Source organism: Ammospiza caudacuta, chromosome 14 (assembly GCF_027887145.1).
Source record: "Ammospiza caudacuta isolate bAmmCau1 chromosome 14, bAmmCau1.pri, whole genome shotgun sequence".
NCBI lineage: Eukaryota > Metazoa > Chordata > Aves > Passeriformes > Passerellidae > Ammospiza > Ammospiza caudacuta.
In genome coordinates, this window is record NC_080606.1 from 11,217,219 (window position 1) to 11,238,066 (window position 20,848).

Consider the following 20,848-nt stretch of genomic DNA (forward strand, 5'->3'; position numbering starts at 1 on the left):
GGGCTGCGGCGGGAGCGGCGGCAGCATGCGGCAGTCCCTGACTCAGCAGCGCCCGGCCGGCGTGGCCCTGCCCGACTCCGTGGGTGAGTGCGGTACCGGGGGGATCCCGGGGGACGCGGGGTTGGCCGCGGGGCCGTGCGGGGCTCCGGGGACGATCCGGGGCTGCGGCGACCGGGCCGGCCCCCGTTCCCCCGCCCGCCCCGCCGTTCCCGCCGGCCGAGCGCGGCTCCGGCCGTGTCCCCGCAGCCCCGGGCGCTGCGGCGGGACCCGGACCCGCGGCGGGGCGTCCCGCACGGAGCATCCTCCGGAGCGCGGCCGCTGCCCCCGCAGCCCCAGCGGGGTCGGGGACCCCCCGGCCCTCGCCGCGATTTCCCCTCGCTCCCTCCCAGCGGCCCCGAGCCCGCAGCCCCCGCCCGGGCCAGCCGGGCCGCAGCCGGAGCCGGGGGTCACAGCGAGCCGAGGGACGCGTTTGTGGCAGAAAATGGGACGAAAGGAGAGGGGCTGGGAAGGGGGAGGCTCGGTGCCATCTGCCCCCGGTTCTCCTGGGGTAAGAGTTGGAGCTGATTTCTTCCTTGAGCTGCTACTCCGTGTCCATTCTTCGCTTCTGGCTTTTCCCCTAAAGAACAAGATGGAGAAGTCGGTCGTGTTTCTGTGCCATCTTGTCCATTTTCTTCTAATAATCGTGGGAAAAAAATAAAAAAGTGAATCAAGGGCAGTTCAAAGATATGCATTATTGCAAACTTTTAAAGTAATCTGGAAAAACCTGCTACAGCCTTGTCTTTAGAGTGGCTTGTAGGGCAAATATAACAAGAGGATGTTTCTGATGCTTAAAAGAAAAACGATCATTCTAAAACCAGTGCCCGTTTGGAGTGCCATGTTAGCTAAAGCAATAGCCAGGCTATGGATGGCATAAATTTCTTTACAGCTCCCTGAGTTCAGCACAGTGTTTTGGATCACCTTGTCTACTTATGTTGTGGTAAGCACTGCAAGTTTTGGGGTATCTGTTTGGGATAAATCCCAGAGAAAAGGCTATTGCTGTCTCTTAAAAGCAGAGATGGCAAAGCTGCCGTAGCTCAGCTTCTGTGCATAAACTGTACCAAGCTCAGGAGCACACAGGAAAATGATCTGGTGGGGGATACTTTCAGCAGAAATTAATATTGAGGGAGAGGATTTTGTCAGAGCAGCCCTACAGCAGCTATTAGAGAGATACTGGGTATGAGTCTGTATGCTGGAGCAGCTGCAGGCATCCTTACAGAAGTACAAAACCACTTTCTCTCTACACGCATAGCAAGGTGTTTTCTGAGAAGGAAAAAATGTAACTAATATCCCAATTTAGTGCTGAAATGGAGGTAGTCACACTTTCATATCTCTTCAATATCAGTTTAGAAGATTATGGCTGATTTTGTCTGAACTTGAAATAAAAGGTTTTAAATATTTTTTTTTTAATCTTATGAGGAATATTGAAAAGCGTTGAGAAAATTTCCAGTTGAAACCTTATGTTTATGTTCTCTATTGAATGTTGGCGTGTGGCAGTCCTAAGCTGGGAAACAGCATAGAAATTGAGTGAAAAACACGATGGTGCTGAAACAAATACAGCATCTGTACATGGTGTTTCAAGATGCTCCTTTTAGAGTGGTTTTCGTGGTAACTTTTTGCAGCAGTTGTGGTGGCAGTGCAGGAGCTCTGGCTGGGGTGTGTGAGTGCCCACAGCACCCCAAGCCATGCCCTGCAGACATCTGCACCCCCCAGAGCTGGGTGAGGAACACTGGCTGGGCTCATTTACCCTCCGCTCGATTGCCACCCAAACCACAGCAGTAATCACAAGTTTGGTGATTCTGTGGAAGCAAGATGGATTCGTCCTTTCTCACCTTTCAGAACTCATCTGTGTAAGAAACAGCAAATTTTCTCCAGTTTTGGTCCCACTGTTATGGATTTTTAAGATGTTTATGGGACACTTGCATTTAAATGGTTACATTGAAACTGAAGTGTGGCATAATGATGGTATTTGTGAGGCAGTACATAGAGAATGGTTTCATATCTTAATGATTTTTGAGTGATTTAGAAGCCTAGATTTTCTATTATTAACTTATTTGGCAGATGTAGGAGAGTAACCTCAAATGTGACCTGCAGCAAACAGTCACATACCTTTATCTCCAGCCTGTAAAGCATGGCTTGAAAGACTAAGGATCATTGATAAAATACCCAGCCTAAATCTTGGGGTTCTCGAGCAGTTATTTAATATTTTTTGTTTGAAATTAGCAACTATCTAGCTATTTAATTTAGCTATTAGCAACTGTCTTGCTTTTTTTTTTGTTTGTTTGAAATTTGCAACTATATAGCCAGTTGTCAGGCTCCTTGCTCTTAGGACCAGTGATGTCCCGGTGGTGCAGTCAGACCTGTGCTCTGGAATATGAGCAGAAGGGTTGTGGGTAGAGAGCTTTCCTTCCAGAGACAGCAGGTCGGTCAGAAAGGATGGTGCTTTATTTTGTTTTATAGACCTCTCTTGCCTTTCGTGTTGGAATAGATGACCTCCAGTGGTCTTTTCCAACCTTACCCTTCTGTGTTTTTGTGCTCTCCATCTGTTGGGTTTTTAAGCCCCAGGTTTGGCCTGTGGTTTTGTCTGTGATTTCAAGCTCATCAGTGGGTGAAATGACCCAGCCCTGTGCCCATGGCAGCCCAGAGCATGGAGAGGGAGCCCTGCTGCCATCAGCACAGCCCCTGGAGCTGGAGCTGGAGATGGTGTGGAGGAGCAGGGGAGCTGCTGGGCTTTTCCCTGGAGAGGGAGCTCGTTTGTAGCAGCCTGTGTGGGTTGGCATGGCTGCATCATCGCTGGGTGAAAGGATCTGCTGGGCACAAATACACAGATCCTACAGAAGGGCCTGGGGACACCTGGGTGTGCATCTGTGAGACAAAGCTGCCCAGCAGGGCCTGCTGTGCTCCTCTTTCTGGAGAGCTTGGACAAGGAGGTTGTGCTTGGCTGGACCAAGCTTTCCCCCAGGGCCTTTCTGCAGGTGTTTCACCTTCACCTCACTGTGCCCAGGCTGCCAGGGAGATTCCCAGGGTGGTTTCTTTAGGGAATGCACTCTGCAGTGGTGAAAGCTGCTCCTTGTCCCTGAAACACGTTCCTGCCCTTCTCTGAAACCCCCACAGAAGTGCTGGGAGCTGGGAATACCCTTCCCAGAGTATTCAGGGATTCAGGATGGCCCAGCAGCCCACAGAGATTCAGGCAGGGACCCCTACAATCCATTATCCCCCCAGCCATTTTGCAGGTGCTGGGTTGTATCTACGTAATATATGGAATATGATCAAAAGGATTGTTCTACAAAGTGTCACAAAGATGGCAAAGCACATGCAGACCAAACACACCCTGAAGATGTTGCTGAGTGTAGTGTCACAACCAGCTTTCCTCTTGGCTGGTGGAATCACTCTTTTATGTTTATGCTCATTTGGGAGATCTATAAATATAGAAAAAAAAAACCAAACCCTCATCATCAGGCAGCTGTACATGAGTTTTACTAATCCACAAATTCATTATTCAAGCATCTAAAAATACCTGGTCCTTGCTGAAAGTAGAGGAGAAGTGGCTGTTAGTGGTGATGTCTTATTTGCATGGAAAACTGTGGATGCCTTATGATTACAGTCAAAATTCCCCTCTCAGAACAAGCAGCATGCAGTGGGGTTATTTAGCCTGATGCAAGTAGACAGATCAGAAAGTATATAAATGTCTAATGTGAATATTTCTCATTAGCTCAATTGCTCCAGGCTAGAGGGGCTGGGAGACTCCACTGTATCTAAATGAGCTTTGCAGAGCTGCAGCTCTTAAGGCTCTCTCCATCTACGTCAGAGCAATGTTAGTGAAGGTGAAAAGTGACAGGCAAACCCAAAAATATTCTCAAGCCAGTAGAAGGGAAATTCACCGTGGCATGGTTGGCAGTGGGAGGAGAAATTTGTGGTCCTGTGACTCTCCCCAGATGGAATCAGCAAATTCTGTTGTGTGTGTGTGTGTTTTTAGGGTCGTTCAATAGAAGAAAAAGAAATTCCCTCTACGTAACTGTGACTCTCCTCATTGTGTCAGTGTTAATTCTAACGGTGGGCCTAGCTGCTACAACAAGAACCCAAAATGTGACTGTTGGAGGTTATTACCCAGGGGTTATTGTAAGTATAGAACTCCTAGGTAGGTCTAGAAAACTTATTGCCTACAAAGTCCCTTGTAATGCTGAAAATGTTGTCAAGGGTGATTTTGTCCTGAATATTTTGCTCAGCTACTTCATTACCATCTGATTTATTTGTTTCGTTATTATTTTGCACCTGCTGCACATTCCCATGAAAAAATCCCATCCAAGTGGCAGCTTCCTCTGAGCTTAGGTAATAACTTGATTTTGAGCTAGTGGGGAGACAGATAAATATATTTTATGTCAGCTGAAGCAAATTTAGAACTTCTTTGTTTATGTAGATCACACTAAGCCCAGGCAGAAGTAAGGCAAAGAAGGACCTTACTGCCAAAAGCAGTTGAGAGAGCAGGTTTTGAAATACTGGTAACATGAACTTGTGGTCATAAAGTTTCCTTGCAGAAGTGTTTAGCAAATTGGAGTCCCTGGATGAGGAGCTGTGGCAGCTTGCCAGGGGAGCATGTACATCAAAGCCATGAGCACATCCATTTCTTCTTTTTTTGTTACCAGCAGCTGAAAATGGGAAAGAAACATCTTTTAGCTTCACATGGCTTAATTTAGAGAAGGTGTCCAGCCTTCCTGCCATTAGATGTATGCTGTCTTACAGAAGCACGAGGGGCAGGTATGTCACAACCCTCCTGGCAGGAGCAGAGGTCTAATAAAAGCAGGACAGCAGTTCCTGCTCTGTTCCTGTGCATGTCTGAGACATGCTGAAAAAGAAGCACTGAACTACAATCAAATTAGGTGTCTCAGCAGATTAAATGCAGCCAGTAGCCCCAGCCAGAAGCTCTTGGTGTAACAGCTGTAGGATGCTGCACATTTGATTTGGAACCTTGAATTTGGAGGCATGAAACCATTCCAGAAAACCAGGTGGGGACTTGTTCTTGTCTTATTGCTGTTTGGCATTGCTGGTCTCAGGGAGGTTTATACTTTCAGTGCCCACGTTCTTCTAAAGCCCCTTTACAGCCATTGCAGTGTGGATCATGCTCACAGATCATGTTGGGCCTCTTTGGTTTAGGTTTTCTGGCTTGTCCCAGTATCTCTTGCATTTAGGCCTGATCTCTTTTGAAGAGAAGTGGAATGGAAGGAAGGTGTTGGGAAAGATGACAGACTGGCTCCAGACTCTCCCCACCTACTCTGCACTGTGCCAGCCTGAGCTGAGCCTCGTGCTCCAGAGCAGGTCCTGCAGATGATGCAAATGGGCAGAGTCTGCTGCTCACGTCCCCCTGACATCTCTGAGCTATTTATGGCCCGGGAACGTCAGCATCCCTTTTGCTTTTCCGAGGCTTTGTCTGCTCAAGGAATTAATGAAGTCCTGGGCTTGGGAAGGGCGATGAGTTTCTTTATTCAGAGGCACCCTGGCAATTTGTGTTTGTCACCAAATTCCCCACCTGGGTTCATTAATCTGCTCTGTGGAAATGTGTGATGACCTCACCTGTCTCGCTGCACAGGGAAACATTGCAGTGTGCTGCTGGGTGCTTCAGAAGGTGCTTAAAATAGCTGATGTTTCATAACAAGCTGGGATTTCTCCCTTTACTGGGGAAAAAGGGCTGGCTGCAGTGAATGAGCGTTCCATGAGCTGTCCTCAAGCAGATAGAGCCAGAAGTTTCTTTGTGTGCTGGGTGACTTCTCTGTGTGGAGCAGTTCCATGGCTGGAATCACCTTATGGAGCACAGAATCATAAAGTCACAGGATACTCTGAGCTGGAAGACATCCATCAGAATAATCAAGCCCAACTCCAGGACAGCCCCAGGAATCACACCATGTGCTTGAGGCATTGTCCAAATTCTTCTTGAGCTCAGACATCACATGTCTCATTGCTGCCATGCCTAAACCACCCTTCCTTCTTTCCTCCTTCAGCTTGTGTTTCTTGGGCAAGCACCTCTTGTGAGAGGAGGAAGATGCAAAGATGTTTGCTTCAATGCAGGGGATTATCTTCCCAGGCCTCTGCTTCCAAAGAAGGACAGAACCAGGCACTGGAGACCTCCCACACATCAGTAGGGTTTTTTTTGGTTGGGTTTTTTGAGGGTTTGAAGTTGTTTGGTTTTTTTCCTCTAGCAGCTCAGTTCCTCATTGATAGAACTGGAGAAGCTGAAGCAGAGGGTTCAGTGACATCCTGTATCCAGGGTGCCTTCACCCTCCTCCATGACCACCCAGACCTTCCCAGCTGCATCCGGGAATCCCTGAGCTGTGTCTGTGTGGGAAATGTCCTCACCTGTGCCTGGATGACTGAGCTGGACAGGGGAGCCCAGAGCACAGCAGTGATGTTCAGCAGATGCCCAGGTGCAGAAAACAAGGAGCCCTGTGGAAGTGAGGCTGTGAGATCTGTTGTTGTCTTCAAATTCCAGCAGCTGCCAGAATCTGTGTGAATTACTGACCTTTCTTGGGCTTGCCCTGGCAAACCTCCTCTGTGATGGTTCCTTGCCAAGGATGTTGGCTTGGGGCTTTACTCTGGAAAAGCACATTCACTTTGTGTCCTGTCCTCCTTTCAGACAGATATATCAGGGGATCACATCCACCAGCAAATAAATGATGTATCTGAGGAGCATTACTGAGATCTCTTTGTCCCATCCGTGGAAGAATGAGTAGTTCTTCCTTTAGTGCAATGAGAATTCCTGTTAATGAGAATCCACTAATTTATCTGGTCTTCACCTGCTGGATGTACAGACTTGCTCTATTTTCTTCTTTTTGAATTATCTTAAATTATCTAAAGCATTTCACTTTTTATTTTGAGGCTGCTCTGAAACACCACGTGGATATTTCTCTTAAAGCTCAAAGGACACAAAACATTTTTCTTGAGCATTTGCCTTGGGTGTGTGTTACCACACAAGTTCCTTCTGCTAAATATCACGGGATTGAAAATTACACCTGGATCTCCCAATTTTTTTTTTTTTTTTTTTTTTTTTTGCTTGGACTTGAACTATAAATCTGGTACTTGAGGAAGGTGGGTGTGTTGTTTGCCTGAGCTAAATGATAATCCCAGAAGCACTGGCAGGTCAGTGTGGGGCAGTTCAGCAGTGCCCTGGGTCTCTGCCCTGCCTGTTTGTCACTCCAGGGGTAAGCAGACCCTGGCTTCACTGTGCCAGGTGTGGGGACAGGGCTCTGCAGGGGCTCAGAGTGCCAGCCAGGCAGTGGGGGAGCAGCAGCCTCATCAGCTGCTCCACTTTAATCCCTGCTGCTCAGCCAGCTGCCCTCCCTGCCTGCAGCACTGCTCCAAAGGCTGCTGGGCTCAAGCAGGGCAAGGGGAGACTGAAGCCCAAGTTTACATCACATCTGTGTCTGCTGATCTCTGCACGTGCCTCTGCCTGTTAGCACTGGATTCATCAAACCTTTGTCTTCTGTTCCTGCATCTCAAAGTACTGATTCCAGGTTAGTTGACTCATTTTTGAATCACTACAGCTTATCTCATGCCTTGTTTTTCTTCCTGGGGAGTTGGCCAATTACTGGGCATTCTCACAGGGATCTTCACTGGCCCTTGCTCTGTTGTCTGGATTTGCCTCTCTTTAGCATGACAGATCCAGCTGTAGGACTTTTGCTGTGTTTTTCATTTTGCCAGCCCATGGAAGTGGAGTTGAATGTGCTCTACACCAACCAAAGCCCTTTCTCAGTGTGACAAATTCTATTTTTACATCTTCCCTCTTAGTCCATGGTTCCTGCTTGAAGTGCCTGTTTCTGTCCTGGCTGAGGTGTGCTCTGTCCTAGAAACTTCTTAGTGTAGATTAAGGCTATGGAGAAGGGAGGTGGGAAATTGCCCTCCTGGCTGACTTCAGTGAGCTGAAATGAGTGTTGTGAGTTACAGAACAGATGATGCTTTAGCTGCAGTGCCTTATTCTTTTGGGCCAGTGTGAGCTCTTCTGGTAGAACAGCCTGGCTGATGCATCCTCACCCCTGGAAATGAGGGAGGAGTAAGAGAAGACAGGAAACTGCTATATCTTCCAAAATATAAATTTCCTTTATTTCATGCTTCACATTGTGGAGCTCTCAGAGTTGAGAGTTGAGGTGGTTGCTCACAAGCTCAGTGAGGTCACAGAAACCTGGTCCTGCAGGTTTTAGTGCACCAGTCCTGCTAGGTTTGCATCTGGAGGCTCCTGGGTGTTTGTAGGGTTGCTTCAAGACCCCAGTGCACATCCTCATCCACCAGCCTTTGCTCAGCACTGGGGGCATGGAATTCAGAACTCATCCTTTTGGTTTTACACACGCTTTTAGTGTCATATGTGGCTACACCTGATAGTTCCTGCTAGTGAGAGACTCCACTGATTTCTTGCTGAAGGAAAAGAGCTCACACATCAGCAGAATGTTCTTTTGCTTCTTCTGGATTTAATTGTGTTCTGTCTGTTTGAAAAATATGTTGGGTATCATCCTGAACTAAATGCTAACAATACATTGTTTTGCAGCTTGGTTTTGGGTCGTTCCTTGGAATAATCGGATCAAACTTGATAGAGAACAAAAGACAAATGGTAAGTTCTTTATAAAAACTTTCCTTTAAAAATGACAATAACTCAAATACCGCATGTAAAGAGTATTATTTTAGGTTTTCCTACCTCTTCCAGGGTAGTGTTGCATACCTCCTGAGAGCTGTGGCTGGTTCCTGGCAGCCCAGGAGCAGCTCCCTGGGCACTCTGGCTCCTGCCTCACTCAGGAGAGCAATGCCCCAGGCCCTGGCAGTGAGATCCCTCCAGCCTTGCTGCCCTGGGGCTGCAGAGGGCCCAGGGGCTGGGTTGTCCCTGCAGCCTGTCCTGCTGCCTGCTGGGGCAGGGCTGGAGGGGCTCAGGGCTCAGGTTAGCCCTGTGTGCTGCTGAACGAGGCCAAGGCAGGTTCTGCAAGGGCAGATGGGAGAAATTCCTGTCCAAACCCAGAGTCTGCCTCGGTGCTGCTTTGCCTTGCACACAGCAGGCTCCCTGCATGGAGGAGAGGGTGAGGCAGACTCTCCCTGCAGGAGATGACATTTGCCTGTCCCACCGTCAGACAGGGTGCAGGGCAGGTGGGTTTCCCAGTGGATATTTGTGTTGTTTTCACCCTGGCTCTGCAAGAGCAACACATTCCTTTTCTTTCTGCCCTAGCAGAGCTTCAGCCTCTTGCTCATCATGTATTAGCAGCATGTCAGTGTCTGTTTGAGCAATGACCGTATTGTGATATTGTGCCAGTCCTGGGCTCTTCACAGGAGTGCCCACGAGTGACAGTGTGGCTCTGGCTTGTTTGATTATTCTGAAGAGCCCTGGGTGGCCTGAGCTTATTCTTTTCATCTCTCTGTCATTTTGTGTCCTAAAAAACATTCATGACCCAGCTTTGCAGGGATTGCATCACTGCTGCCTGGGCTGGCAGCAAGCTGTCTCCACTCTGATGGCAGAGAGGACACGCAGGAGCTGTCACTTATTGTCCCTGTGCTTTAGTCACATGTCCCCCTTACCCAGGAGCACTTCACAGTGGCAGCTTTGTCCATTGCATGTTTCCATGATACCACTGGCCGTGGAGATTTATTTTTTTACAACCTCTCTGCACTTCCCCTGTGTCCTGCTTTGCTAAAAGGCAGCCTTGGCCTGGCTTGTTGTGCAGCTGAAGGCAGAAAAGCCGCAAGCAGCTTGTGCAGCTGTGTTCTGGTGCAAGCGCAGCTTGTGCAGCTGTGTTCTGGTGCAGTTCCTGTCTGAGAGGTGACAGAACACCTGTCTGACCCTGGTGGGTGTGAGCAGTGGAGGGAGCCAGTGAGGCTGATGGGGAGAACTCACCTGCAGGAGCATTCCCACTCCCCCAGGCTGCTGTCAGGAACAGACCTCTCTGGGTTTCCCACCCAGGTGCACTGACTTCCATGCCATGCCCCAGAAGGGAAGGGAGATCTTTTGTGCCCAGGCAGCTCTGGCACACACCCACTGCCCCCTCAGCACTTCCAAGTGAGGAGCCAGCAGTTTACACACCTTTATGGCAGCCAGCTGTGCCATGGAAGAGTAGGAACCAGCACCTTCACAGCCCATCTGGGGCTGTACCATCACCTAAAGGGCACCTCAGCCCAGGACACTCCTGCCCTGTCCAAACCAAGTTTGTCTTTTGCTGTCTGGATGCTGCTGGGTGTTGCTGACTTCCTCTGGAGTTACACGAGTGAGGATCAGTCAATAATAACTCACAGCTTAGAGAGGGACTTCTGCTTGCTACAGTAACAGCATTATCAACCCCAAATCAAAAATAATAATCTTGTTGGCAACTTGAAAACTGGGATTTTTAAAATTAATTTTGTCAAGAAAATTAATCCACAAACACTAGAGATTTATGTCCAAAAGGAGACAGAGGAGTCCTGTAACTTTATTGAATAAAGGGAGAGGCCATGGGTCATTTCCCCTGGGGTCTCTCAAAATTTTTAGGGGACAAACCTCTTTTTTATCCTCATTTCCCAGCCTCATTTCCCTCTCTCTTTCCCCATTGGCTGAGGTGCATGAGAGGTGTTAGATTTCCCAAAACACCTAACACCCCCTTCTAATGTATACCCCCCCTGTTTTTCTTCTTCCTTGTGTCTCTGTTCTTTCTCTCTAAATCCAGAGATTTAGCACAGTCTCCAGTAACAGTCTGTGTCAATTAGTGGAATTCCTATGGAATTTATGGTTCCCCCCATTGCTTCTTTCTCCTCTCCATATCTGGCCTTATCTACCATCAGGCCCACAGTTTGTTTGTAAAGACATTCTTCTTAAAGATATTTCTTATTATTCATTCCTTTCCATTTGTATGTTTCTATTTGCTGTTTGATTTTTTTCCTTTACCATAAATTCACAGTGTTTGGTTTTCAGGCTTTTCTTTCTTCTTTCTACATCTGAGAGGGAGAAAACTGTATGTAAATAAAGTGAGCATCATATACTTACCTCTTGGTAGGGCTGTTATGAAAGTATCGTTAACTTTGTATTTATTTTAAACTACCATATTAGCAGCTCCTGTCCTGAGCAGAGATGACTGACAAATTCCCTAATTGTATATATTTAGTGTTTGGCTCACTTCCCATCTCTAAGGCTCAAGGCTCATGCTATTTAGGGCAAATATCCTCTTTCATGTGTGTATGAAACAAAGGACAGTAAACCTTGTGTTTTCCACTAAAAGTGGACTTTCTGTGCCTGTGTGGTTTCCCTGGTTTGGTAGTGAGACAGTGACCCTGTAATGGATGGTGTGAGTTGGGATCCAGGCACGCCAAGGGTGGGGCTGAGTGGGGCAGAAATGCAGGAGTTCACAGCTGACAGAAACAGGGTCACTGTGGGATCTGGCCCTGGAATACTTGTCACCTGCTGCCATCTGCAAGTACTCTGTGGCACAGCATCCAATATTGCTGTGGCACAGCATCCAATATTGCACTGGTGTGGTCACGGCACCTTCACGTGGTGCCTGGGATCCTTCCACAGCCTGCTCTCTCTGCTGCTGCAGTCCAGTGAATGCTGTGCCTTGAATGCTTGCCTCATCTAGAAAACCATTTTATTTTCTCTCATTTTTAAGTAAACCATTTCCACTGCCTCAAGTGAACCCTCTGGCATCTCCAGTCATTGTTTGAGCTGATCTGGTCTGTACATGAGGTTACTGGAACAAGATCTGTTCTCACCTAGTGAGATGTAGATAACAGTGTGATTAACCTAAAAATCCTGAGGTGTTTTAAAAACACACATATGATCCTTCTGGATTGTATTTGTCTGGGGGTTGTTTTGTCCTTCAGAGAGCTGTAGCCTTGGGCAGTGGCAGGAGCCAAGGTTTTCAAGCAAACTTAGTACCTGGATCTTTAAAACAAACATCCCCAAGTCAGGAGACCTGAGGTATCTGTCAGTGCTGGCCAGACTAACTCTTAGCTTTGTATTTGGGCTGTAGAGATTTTTACTATTGCTTGCAGTCCCCCATGACCAGAGTCACCTTTGTACTCATGGAGAAATAGTTCTTACAGCTGCCAGCAGCTGACACTTGAAGGTTTCAGTCACCAGATTTGGAAAGCCACCAGGGAGCATCCTGTTCTTTACACTGAAATACTGTCAATATATTGAAATAGTGTGTTTCAATACATGTGAATTGATATTGAAAGCTGTCCCCAAGCTGCATTTGGTGACCCTGGCTGTCTGAGTGCTGTGCTTGCCCTCCCCCTGCAGCCCTGCTGATACCCCCAGTGTGCTTTGGCAGAGGATTGGGATCAGTGCTGGGAGCAGCTGGGCTGAGTCCAGGTGTGGCAGGGGCTGTGTCAGCACTGCTGCAGGCTCCCCCAGCTGAGCAGGGCTCTTGGCAGAGGTGGTGTTTGAAGTGTCATGGTGGGAATAGACACTGCTTCTCGTACCTGGACTGGAGATTACTTCTGCTTTACCCTCTGAATGCTTTCACCCTAATTTTAATGGGCAGGATGGGGCCACTGGAAAAGGGTCGTGCCTGTGTGACTGCCCTTGTCAAGCTGCAGATGGAGGGAAGGGTCTCTCCAGGAGCTGGATGGACTGTGCTTGGCACAGCCTGGCACCAGGAGCCCAGCCAGGCAGGGAGTGTGTGCAGCACCCATGGCATGGGCTGGGCACTGCCCTCTGCTCTCATGGCTCTGTGCCTGTGCCTGCATCCAGGGGCTGCTCCCTGAGGGCACAGTCCCAGCAGAGAGGCTCACACTCTGCAGTCTCTGCATCCTCACAGCTCAGAAGTGCTCACAGGAGCAGCTCCCCACGGCCCTGCAGGGTGAGGAGAGGAGAAATCCTCTGTCTCTCATGGGGAGAGTTAAGGACAGCAGCAGCCAGAAGAGGAGGTGTATCCTCAGCTCAAGTTTAGCCTACTAGAGTGATGAAGAACCCGCATTACTCTATCAAGTCCCCAGAGAGCCAGTCTGGCACAATGCTCCTACTGCTGCCAGGGCAGACGCACACACCCAGTGCCTTCAGCCAGGGCAGGCTGTGCAGCCGGGCCAGCATCTGGGTCACTGCTTGCTGCAGGGCTCATCACTGTGCATCACATGGCCCTGTGGAAGGGCACTGATCTCTCGGCTGTGGGAGGCAGGTGACACTTTGCTTTGTTTTCCTTTCTCAGCTGGTTGCATCGATCGTGTTCATCAGCTTTGGTGTGATCGCCGCGTTCTGCTGTGCCATTGTGGACGGCGTCTTTGCTGCCAGACACATCGTAAGTGCCGCCAGGGAAACACAGCCCTGCAGTGCTTGTACTCTGAGAAAACAACTGATGGGTCTGCAAGCCTGGATCAGCCCACATCCAACCCTGTAAATCTGTATCATGTGCTGAGTGCTGCTTTAAATCACAAGCTTTAGAAAAAAATGTATCATTTAAAAAAAAAAATTTAAATGAGTAGAAAGCACTAAGATCTTAAAGCTTTTCTTTGGGTTTTTTCTTTTTTTGCTTTATGTGTTTATTGAGTATGAGAACACTTAAGATGTAATGTGAATTACAGCTCTTGCCAAGGGACAAGATATGAGCAGTAGCATCTATTTTGTTTTAAATGTTGGCAGAGCTGGTTCTTAATGCAGAGGGAATCACTGGATGCTGTAGTAGAATGAAGCAATTTGATATGAAGCTCACTGAAGCATTACAGTATAAACAGGAAACATTTGCAGTAGGTTCTCAGTTTCCATTTGGTGACTTAAAAAATTATGAGCTACTGCTGTCATGACCAATCCCTAGTACAGTGGGATGTGCAGAAGCTTTAGTTATTAGTATAGAAATAAAGACACAATTCCATTTCAGCTTTTTGATTGAAATTTTAACTTCAAATAGTTTTTTGTCCTGCAGCTCTGCAGTTTGATGACTTTTTTTAAATTCTTGGCAAAAAGGGAATAAAAATACAGATTTGGAGTTTATTTGTATGAGAATGGAAAGGAATCTCAGAAGGTCAGAATTACCCATGAAATGGAAACTCCCTGTGTCAGCTGGCTGGCTATGCTCCTTGTGAAGCTGGCCCTTGTTTCCTGCCCCTGAGTATTCCAGTGTGGAAGGGTGGTTGGAGGCAGGATTTGCTGGCAGAGCAAAGGGCAGCTCCTCTCACGTGTGTGATGGGTGTCCGTCTGTCTGTCTGGATGAAACCAGCAAGTCTGGGCCATGTCTGACCCCCTTTGCGAGGGTGTGACCTCGTGGGTTGGGCTGTGGCACGGGCTGGCAGCTCCTCCTGGCTGGCACTGGGGGTGGCTGAGGCACCCAGAGCTGAGCAGCTGTGGTGACAGAGAGAGGCTTTGGTTTGTGCCTCTTGATGAACAGATGGGCTGTTGGCCTCACTTTAGCGCCTGACAGTCCAAAAATGCAACCACCTTGCTGAAACGTGCTCCTGCCATGCCAGCCCAAGGGATTGTTCCTGTTGCCAGCTGCCGCCACTGCCCTGCCAGCCCGGGCTTTGGCTCAGGCACCTGGAGAGCCGGTCTGGCTGCTCCTGGGAAGGGCTCGCTGATGTGGATACCGGTCTGGCATTGCTTTCCACCGGGCTTTGCCTTGGAGATACAGCTGCCACAAAGGGAGCCATTAATGCCTCCTTGCAGGCTGGAATGTTGATGATCCTCCAGAGCCTTCCCACAAGACACTGAAGAGTACAGGAAGGACAAATTTGTGAACAATTAATGGAAAATTGCTATGATTCAGCAAGAAGGGCCCTCAGAAATAGGTCAAGCAGACCTGGGATGTGTCTGTTCAGTTCAGGATGGCCACTGCCACCCAAAGAGCCCAGCTCAAGAGACTGCTCCTCCCATGCTGGCTGTGACGATTTCATGGCTCCAAGGACCAGGGTTAAACATCACCCAGGGCACTGGGGTGGGGGCAGCACAGCTCTGGCTGCACTGGGGTGCTGGCGTGAGATCAGGGTCTCTCTAAAACCTGTTGCCTTCCCCAGCCCCTTTGGTGAGTTTGGTTTGCTGCAGGGCTGAGCCTGGTGCTTTGTCTCTGCAGGACCTGCGGCCGCTGTACGCGGGGCGCTGCCAGTACTACTCCAAGAGCACCACCCCACCCGAGGTGAGAGCAGCCCCTGCTGCGCCCTGCCAAGGGCCAGAGGCTTGGAGCAGGGGCAGAAACCTGCTGCGGTGTCCTGGAGGGGGTGGGAGGCTGGGCCTGGGGTGGGAGCAGCGTGCTGGAGCGCTCGGGAGGGGGGTTCTCCATGTAGAGAACAGAGCAGATGGAGAGAAGGGAGTGTAGGATAGGAAAATTCACCAGTTTCTCTAGGTCTTCAGGTGTGCATCCATAGGAGCTGGGTGGTGGGTTAAGGTTTCAGACAGCAATAATTTCTGTGTACTTGAGCAACAAGTACCAGTTTCTGCACCTCTCCTGTTGTCTTCTCCAAAGAGAAACCTGCTGGGGATGATCCTGCCACATACTGATAGTGTGTGTGGATGTCTGCTGCCTTTGCTGAGCTCTGATTGTCTCTCAGAGCTTTCCTCACAAGTCCACAGGTAGTTAGGTAGTTCTGAATAACCATTATACACCAAATTAGAAGGCCTGCTTGAGGGTGCAAAGTTAAATGCTACATATTTAACTGTGTAGTGGGAGTGGTCCACTCTCTTATCAGGCTGAGGACTGTCCATGTGTGTTACCACCCTCAGGCATGCACAATGAATACTTTGGTCAGTTCTGCAGCACTATTGGAATCTGCTCTCAGTCTGGGCCATGCTGTTGACAGCTCTCTGCTCTGCCTTGCCCTGGGATGAGCTGGGTTGGTTCAGCAAGGCCCTGGCTGCTGGCAGGAGTTGCAGAATCTCCTTCCTCTGCAGGCACTTGCTGTCTGTGAGCTCCCCATAGCAAAAGCAAACTGCTCTGCTCCAGCCGAGTGCATCTCTGTTCCCATAGCAGGGCTTTGTGAGAGCAAGATAAGGAAGAAAAAATCTGCCTGGGGCTGATGTGGAGATCACTGAGAATTCTACATGTAGAGCAGGCCAGACAGCAGCAGGAACTGTCTTTGGGGATGGTGTCGTTCTGTGCTTTATGTGTTTTTTTCTGTGTTCATGCAGGCGGTCTGTCACCCACAGCGCCGTGCCCCCTGCACGCCGAAAATAAAAACCAACACCTGCTTCTGCTGTGACCTGTACAACTGTGGGAAGTAAGCCAAAAATGCCACTCCTGGCCCTGGGACGGGAGCAGTGGTCATGCTCCTTGCAATAGCTTGCAGCTCGTTTGCAGGATAGCATCAGTTAATGGCAGATGTGGGAAGGAACCTTGAGTTGTGTTTGTTAGCAAGGAGGAGTCCCAGACAAAAGCTACCAAGTAAAGGTGGGTGTGAAATACACCAAGGCCATCCCAGCTATGGGTGAGCCCAGCTGGAAAAATGAGAGCACAGGAATCTCCATGACATTCATGCCTGGTGTCCTCCTCAGGTTTTCCACCTATTGAGTGTTACTTAACACCTCCCTTCTCTGTTGGCACTGGGTGTTGTTTTTTAATTTCACAATATCGAAGGTGCAAAAAACCTGGGACACTGTTCTTCTTTGCCTTGCCACCATTCCATTCCCTGCTAGCAGAGAGGAGAGTTGGCAGCCTGGTGCCATCTGTGCCTTCATGAATCAGTGTCCCCTCTGCCCAGGAATGTCTGTCATGCTCTCACGAGGATGGAAGGTGAGCCAGCACTGTGCACTGAGGCAGAAGGTGGTTCCCAATGGAGAACCACTGCAGAGCAATCACACCACTGAGATCTGGCCACTGTGCCTAAGCCAGCCTAATTTACAGCATGTGCTGCCTATACCTTGTGAGTGTCCAATGTGTGTTAGCAAGGCATTAATAAATTGATTTTTTTACTGCTGGCTCTTGCCTAGGGCTGTTTCAGGCTTAGGATTTCTCTCAGTACTTAGCTGGGCTGGCCTCCACTTAAATCATTGATTGTGGTGGAGGAAGATCAGAAGCTGCTGCTGGGAGAGGGTGTGTGGCTCCCTGTGCTGGGAAGTGTGATCCTGGTCTCTGTAGGACTTTGTGTGTGTGAAAGAGGAGTGAAGCTCTTGCTTTCCTTGGGTAGTTCACAGATCACAACCCCTTTTTACTTGCTGAAGGGACGATACTGATTAGAAATGAACTGGTTGGAATGGAATTGAAAAGCTTGAAACACTTCTGTATTTTTTTTTTCTTTTGTTTCTGTTGGTATTTTGTTTTTTCCACAGTCCCGGTTCTGGGACCCACCCCCGACCCATTTTCCCCTCTCTGATGAAAGATAATCAGTTGTTGTTATTTTAATCTTGCTTAGTACCACACAAACATCCTGCACAGAGGAGGCGCTGGATGGTGTCTCAGTAAGAGAGGCACGGACACTCCAGACTGGTTAGTGCACATGTAAAGGATGGAAATCATGGCAAACGTGACAGCAATCCTGCTTTCTTTGGGATGTTGGGATCCCTGGCTCTGGCAGAGGGACAAGCCCCTTCCCACTGCTCAGGACACGCTGAACAGGGCAGGATGCTCTCACTGAGGGATCCCTGCTCTCACAATCTCCACAGGAACAGCACTTGCAAACAGCACACACAGGTTTTGTTAGAGGGCCACGGAGAGCTCGGGTTACACAGAAGTTGTGCCAGCCAGCACACCGGTTTTTGTGACCTGTGGTGCCTCGATTCTGATTGAAATCCTCATCCCCTGCAGTGGACTCCTTAAATGAAATGTGGGAGTAAAAAGGGTAAAGGAGCAGAAGTTGAGTAATCAGCAGAGGAGGGTGACTCTTGTGAAAGGGGCAGTTTGCTGCTGGCCTTGTGGAGCCTGCTGAGGAGCTGAACCTGGGTCTCCTGCTTCTTGACCTTAAATAGGAGCCAGCTCTTCCCCCTTTCCTCAAAGCTCTCATGTGCTCTGCGCCTAACCCTGCATGAGAGCTGGGAGATAAGCCATTCATAAGCTCTTGGTGCTGTTTGTCCCTGATAAATATGTTTTCTGAAGGGCTATTTGCTGCAGGCCACTACATCTGATAAGCTGTGCTGAAGGCCAGCCTGTTCCACACTCAGCACTCAGAGAGATCATTCCTGAAGGATTCTGCTGCAAGACTCCAGCCCATGTGCTGCAGGAGTTGCTTTTCCTTTTCCAAAATAATGACCTAACCAGATTTGACCGAGTTTTCTCTCTCTTTTCTGTGTGTGGAAAAGGTTCAGAGTGTGAGCAGAAGGATGAGGTGCCAGGCTCCAGCCAGCCCAGGCTGCTGTAGAGCAGTGAGGGGCTGGAGCTGGGCATGGATCTGGGGCTGGCTGGTGGCCAAGCCCTGTGAGCCAGGCAGGAGCTGTGCTGGCCCTGCATCCCACCCAGCTGCCCCTGCCTGGGGCTCTGGGGAGCAGCCAGCACTGCCTGGGGGCACGCTCTGATTTCCCAAAGTAATTCCAGGACGGGGCACACTCTGATTTCCCAAGGTAATTCCAGGACCGGGCACACTCTGATTTCCCAAGGTAATTCCAGGACCTCTTTGTCCTTGGTAAACCTTCCAGACCTCTGTGGAGGTTTCAGATGAAAGAAATAACAGGCAGGTTCAGACACAAAGTCATTTGTTTCAGAACAGAGCAAGCAATTTGTTTCAGAGCTCCCTTTGTGCAGGGAGATTGTGGATGCCACAAGCACGGGATCCAGGAGGGTTTATCCCCATTCCCTCAGCAGTAAGGCCCAGGTTATCACTGAAATGCAGAATGCATTTTTACTGTCCAGCAGTACTGCTTAGGTTTTATGATATGTGGTGCATTTTTTTTATCATTTCTGTTGTTTTTTTCCCTAATCTAGCAGAGTAGAGATTTCTGGAGGGTACTATGAGTACATTGATGTCAGCAGCTGCCAGGACATCATCCACCTTTACCACTTGCTCTGGTCAGCAACAATTCTGAACATTGTGGGGCTGTTCCTAGGGATCATCACAGCAGCAATACTTGGAGGCTTTAAAGACATGGTAAGAGGATATCAATTTCTCAGTGCATTAAAGAATACAAATCAGGCAAATTGCCTTTAAAAATGACCATGGAAACTATTGGTGTTTCAAAGCAAATTATCTATGCATTACATCAGTCAGGGTGGGAAGAAGGGCAAGAAATAACTATAATGAAAAAGTGGAAGTGATTCACTTTTCTGATTTTGTCAACATCTGAGCACAGTTAGAAAATATTAACAGAATTGGGAGACTGTATTTTCAAAAGGAACCACCAGAGAGGCATTGGCAATACCAGGATGATTGAAAATAAGCTCTCTCTTAAAAATTTATCTTCCTTTTCATAGTGTTCACATTCTACAAGGAAAATTGTGGTGGTTGCTCATTAATTGTTGATTTTGTAGTAGCAGTCTGAGCTTTACAGACTGTTTAAGCAGCTGTGTTAGGCTGAAACTCTCTAATTTCATCACAGTGCAGAACCTGAGAGGGTGAACTGGGGATCAAAACCAAACTTCAGATAATGAAGAAAATACTGTTCTAACAATGTGAAATTTGAAATATCTTCACTTAACCAGGATGCCTGTTACCTTCCATATGGTTGTGTTCTAAACAACACAAATGGAGGGGTAGAACTGAATGTTCAACAGATACATTTGGGGCTTTTTCAGTCACTTGTGACTCATTTGGAATAACACAAAAACATTCACACAGAAAAGAGATTTGTTGTCCTGGCTATAACAAAGAAATCTTGGGCCCTGCACTAAGGGTACCTTGTTTCAGTACTCTGAACTCTTTTCGGACTCACCAATATCTTCCCAAGTAAAACAGGAGACACGTTCCCAGCTGTGCATCACAGCCCTCTGAGATTTGATCCACACCAGAGAGCCTCTGCAAACAAAGATGTATGGAAATGAACAGCAATGCATCAAATAACAGAGTATTTTTGAAGTAATGAATAATTTCTCCTACTTGTGAACAAGTAAATCTGTTTTGTGTGAGTACTGGTGTGCACTGGGCTACTGCCAGCTTGTTTGGAATCTGAAACAATCAGTGGCTGTGGAATGAGGTGACCTTGAAGCGTAGCTGCTGCCTGAGAGGGAACTGGATTGCCAGTTCCTAATGCAACAGGGTTGACATATAAAGACACACAGTGCTCCTTTGAATAATTTCTGCTTTCATTCAGCTCTCAGCTTTCTGTGACTGGGTTTGCAGCCTCATACTCTCTTCCTTTTGTTTTGACAGACTCCTTCCCTGCCTACGCTGAACTGCAGTGTTGAGGATGCACACCCTTCAGTGACCTACTACTCCAGGCCACAGGTGACATCCTACAACTCCTACTACCACAGCACTCCTCACCTGCCTCCCTACTCTGCTTATGACTTTCAGGTGGGCAACTTTACAGGATGTTTCCTTGTTTAGCAGCAAGGTTAAATCCAGGCAGTCTGCAGGACTCTGGGGGCCTGTCTTCCTGTCATTCACACAGTTTCATTTTCTTGGTCCTGCAGAAAATACCAAATTTTTCCTACTAGGCATTGGTCCTTGGCAGTGCTCTCTCTTACTAAGGCAGTGTTTTCCTGAAATCTGTCCTTGAAGTGAAGGCAAGAGGGAGGATTGCTGCCTGCCTGCCTGCCCATCATTCACTAGTAGAGATCGCATTGAAAACAGGCACTGCCCCTGGCTCTGCAGTGTTCTGAGGAGAGAGGCAAAGCCAGGTGCTCAGGTACTAGATTTTATTAGGCCAACTGCTGTGTCTGAGAGAAATAGAAGAGCTTTTGGAAACAAGCTATTTGAGCTCCTGAAGACTCATGATGCCTGAGAAGCTGATTTGTTGTGGTTATTTTCCACATGCTTCACTGGCCTAAGAGGGGTCCCTGCAAACATCCCCTCTGCTGTAATGCATCCCTTCCTCTTT

The 20,848-nt window shown here is 48.4% G+C and overlaps 1 protein-coding gene across 1 annotated transcript in view; it reads left to right on the plus strand.

Annotated features, from left to right (window-relative positions):
- TMEM255A (transmembrane protein 255A) overlaps positions 1 to 20,848 on the plus strand; it is a 24,936-nt gene continuing 4,088 nt past the window's right edge. The window contains exons 1-8 of the mRNA XM_058813860.1: positions 1 to 83; positions 4,013 to 4,155; positions 8,564 to 8,626; positions 13,173 to 13,262; positions 15,024 to 15,086; positions 16,076 to 16,164; positions 18,798 to 18,960; positions 20,179 to 20,322. Coding sequence (XP_058669843.1) covers positions 26 to 83; positions 4,013 to 4,155; positions 8,564 to 8,626; positions 13,173 to 13,262; positions 15,024 to 15,086; positions 16,076 to 16,164; positions 18,798 to 18,960; positions 20,179 to 20,322 — 813 coding nt within the window. The 5' untranslated portion in view covers positions 1 to 25. The remainder of the gene's footprint in view (positions 84 to 4,012; positions 4,156 to 8,563; positions 8,627 to 13,172; positions 13,263 to 15,023; positions 15,087 to 16,075; positions 16,165 to 18,797; positions 18,961 to 20,178; positions 20,323 to 20,848) is intronic.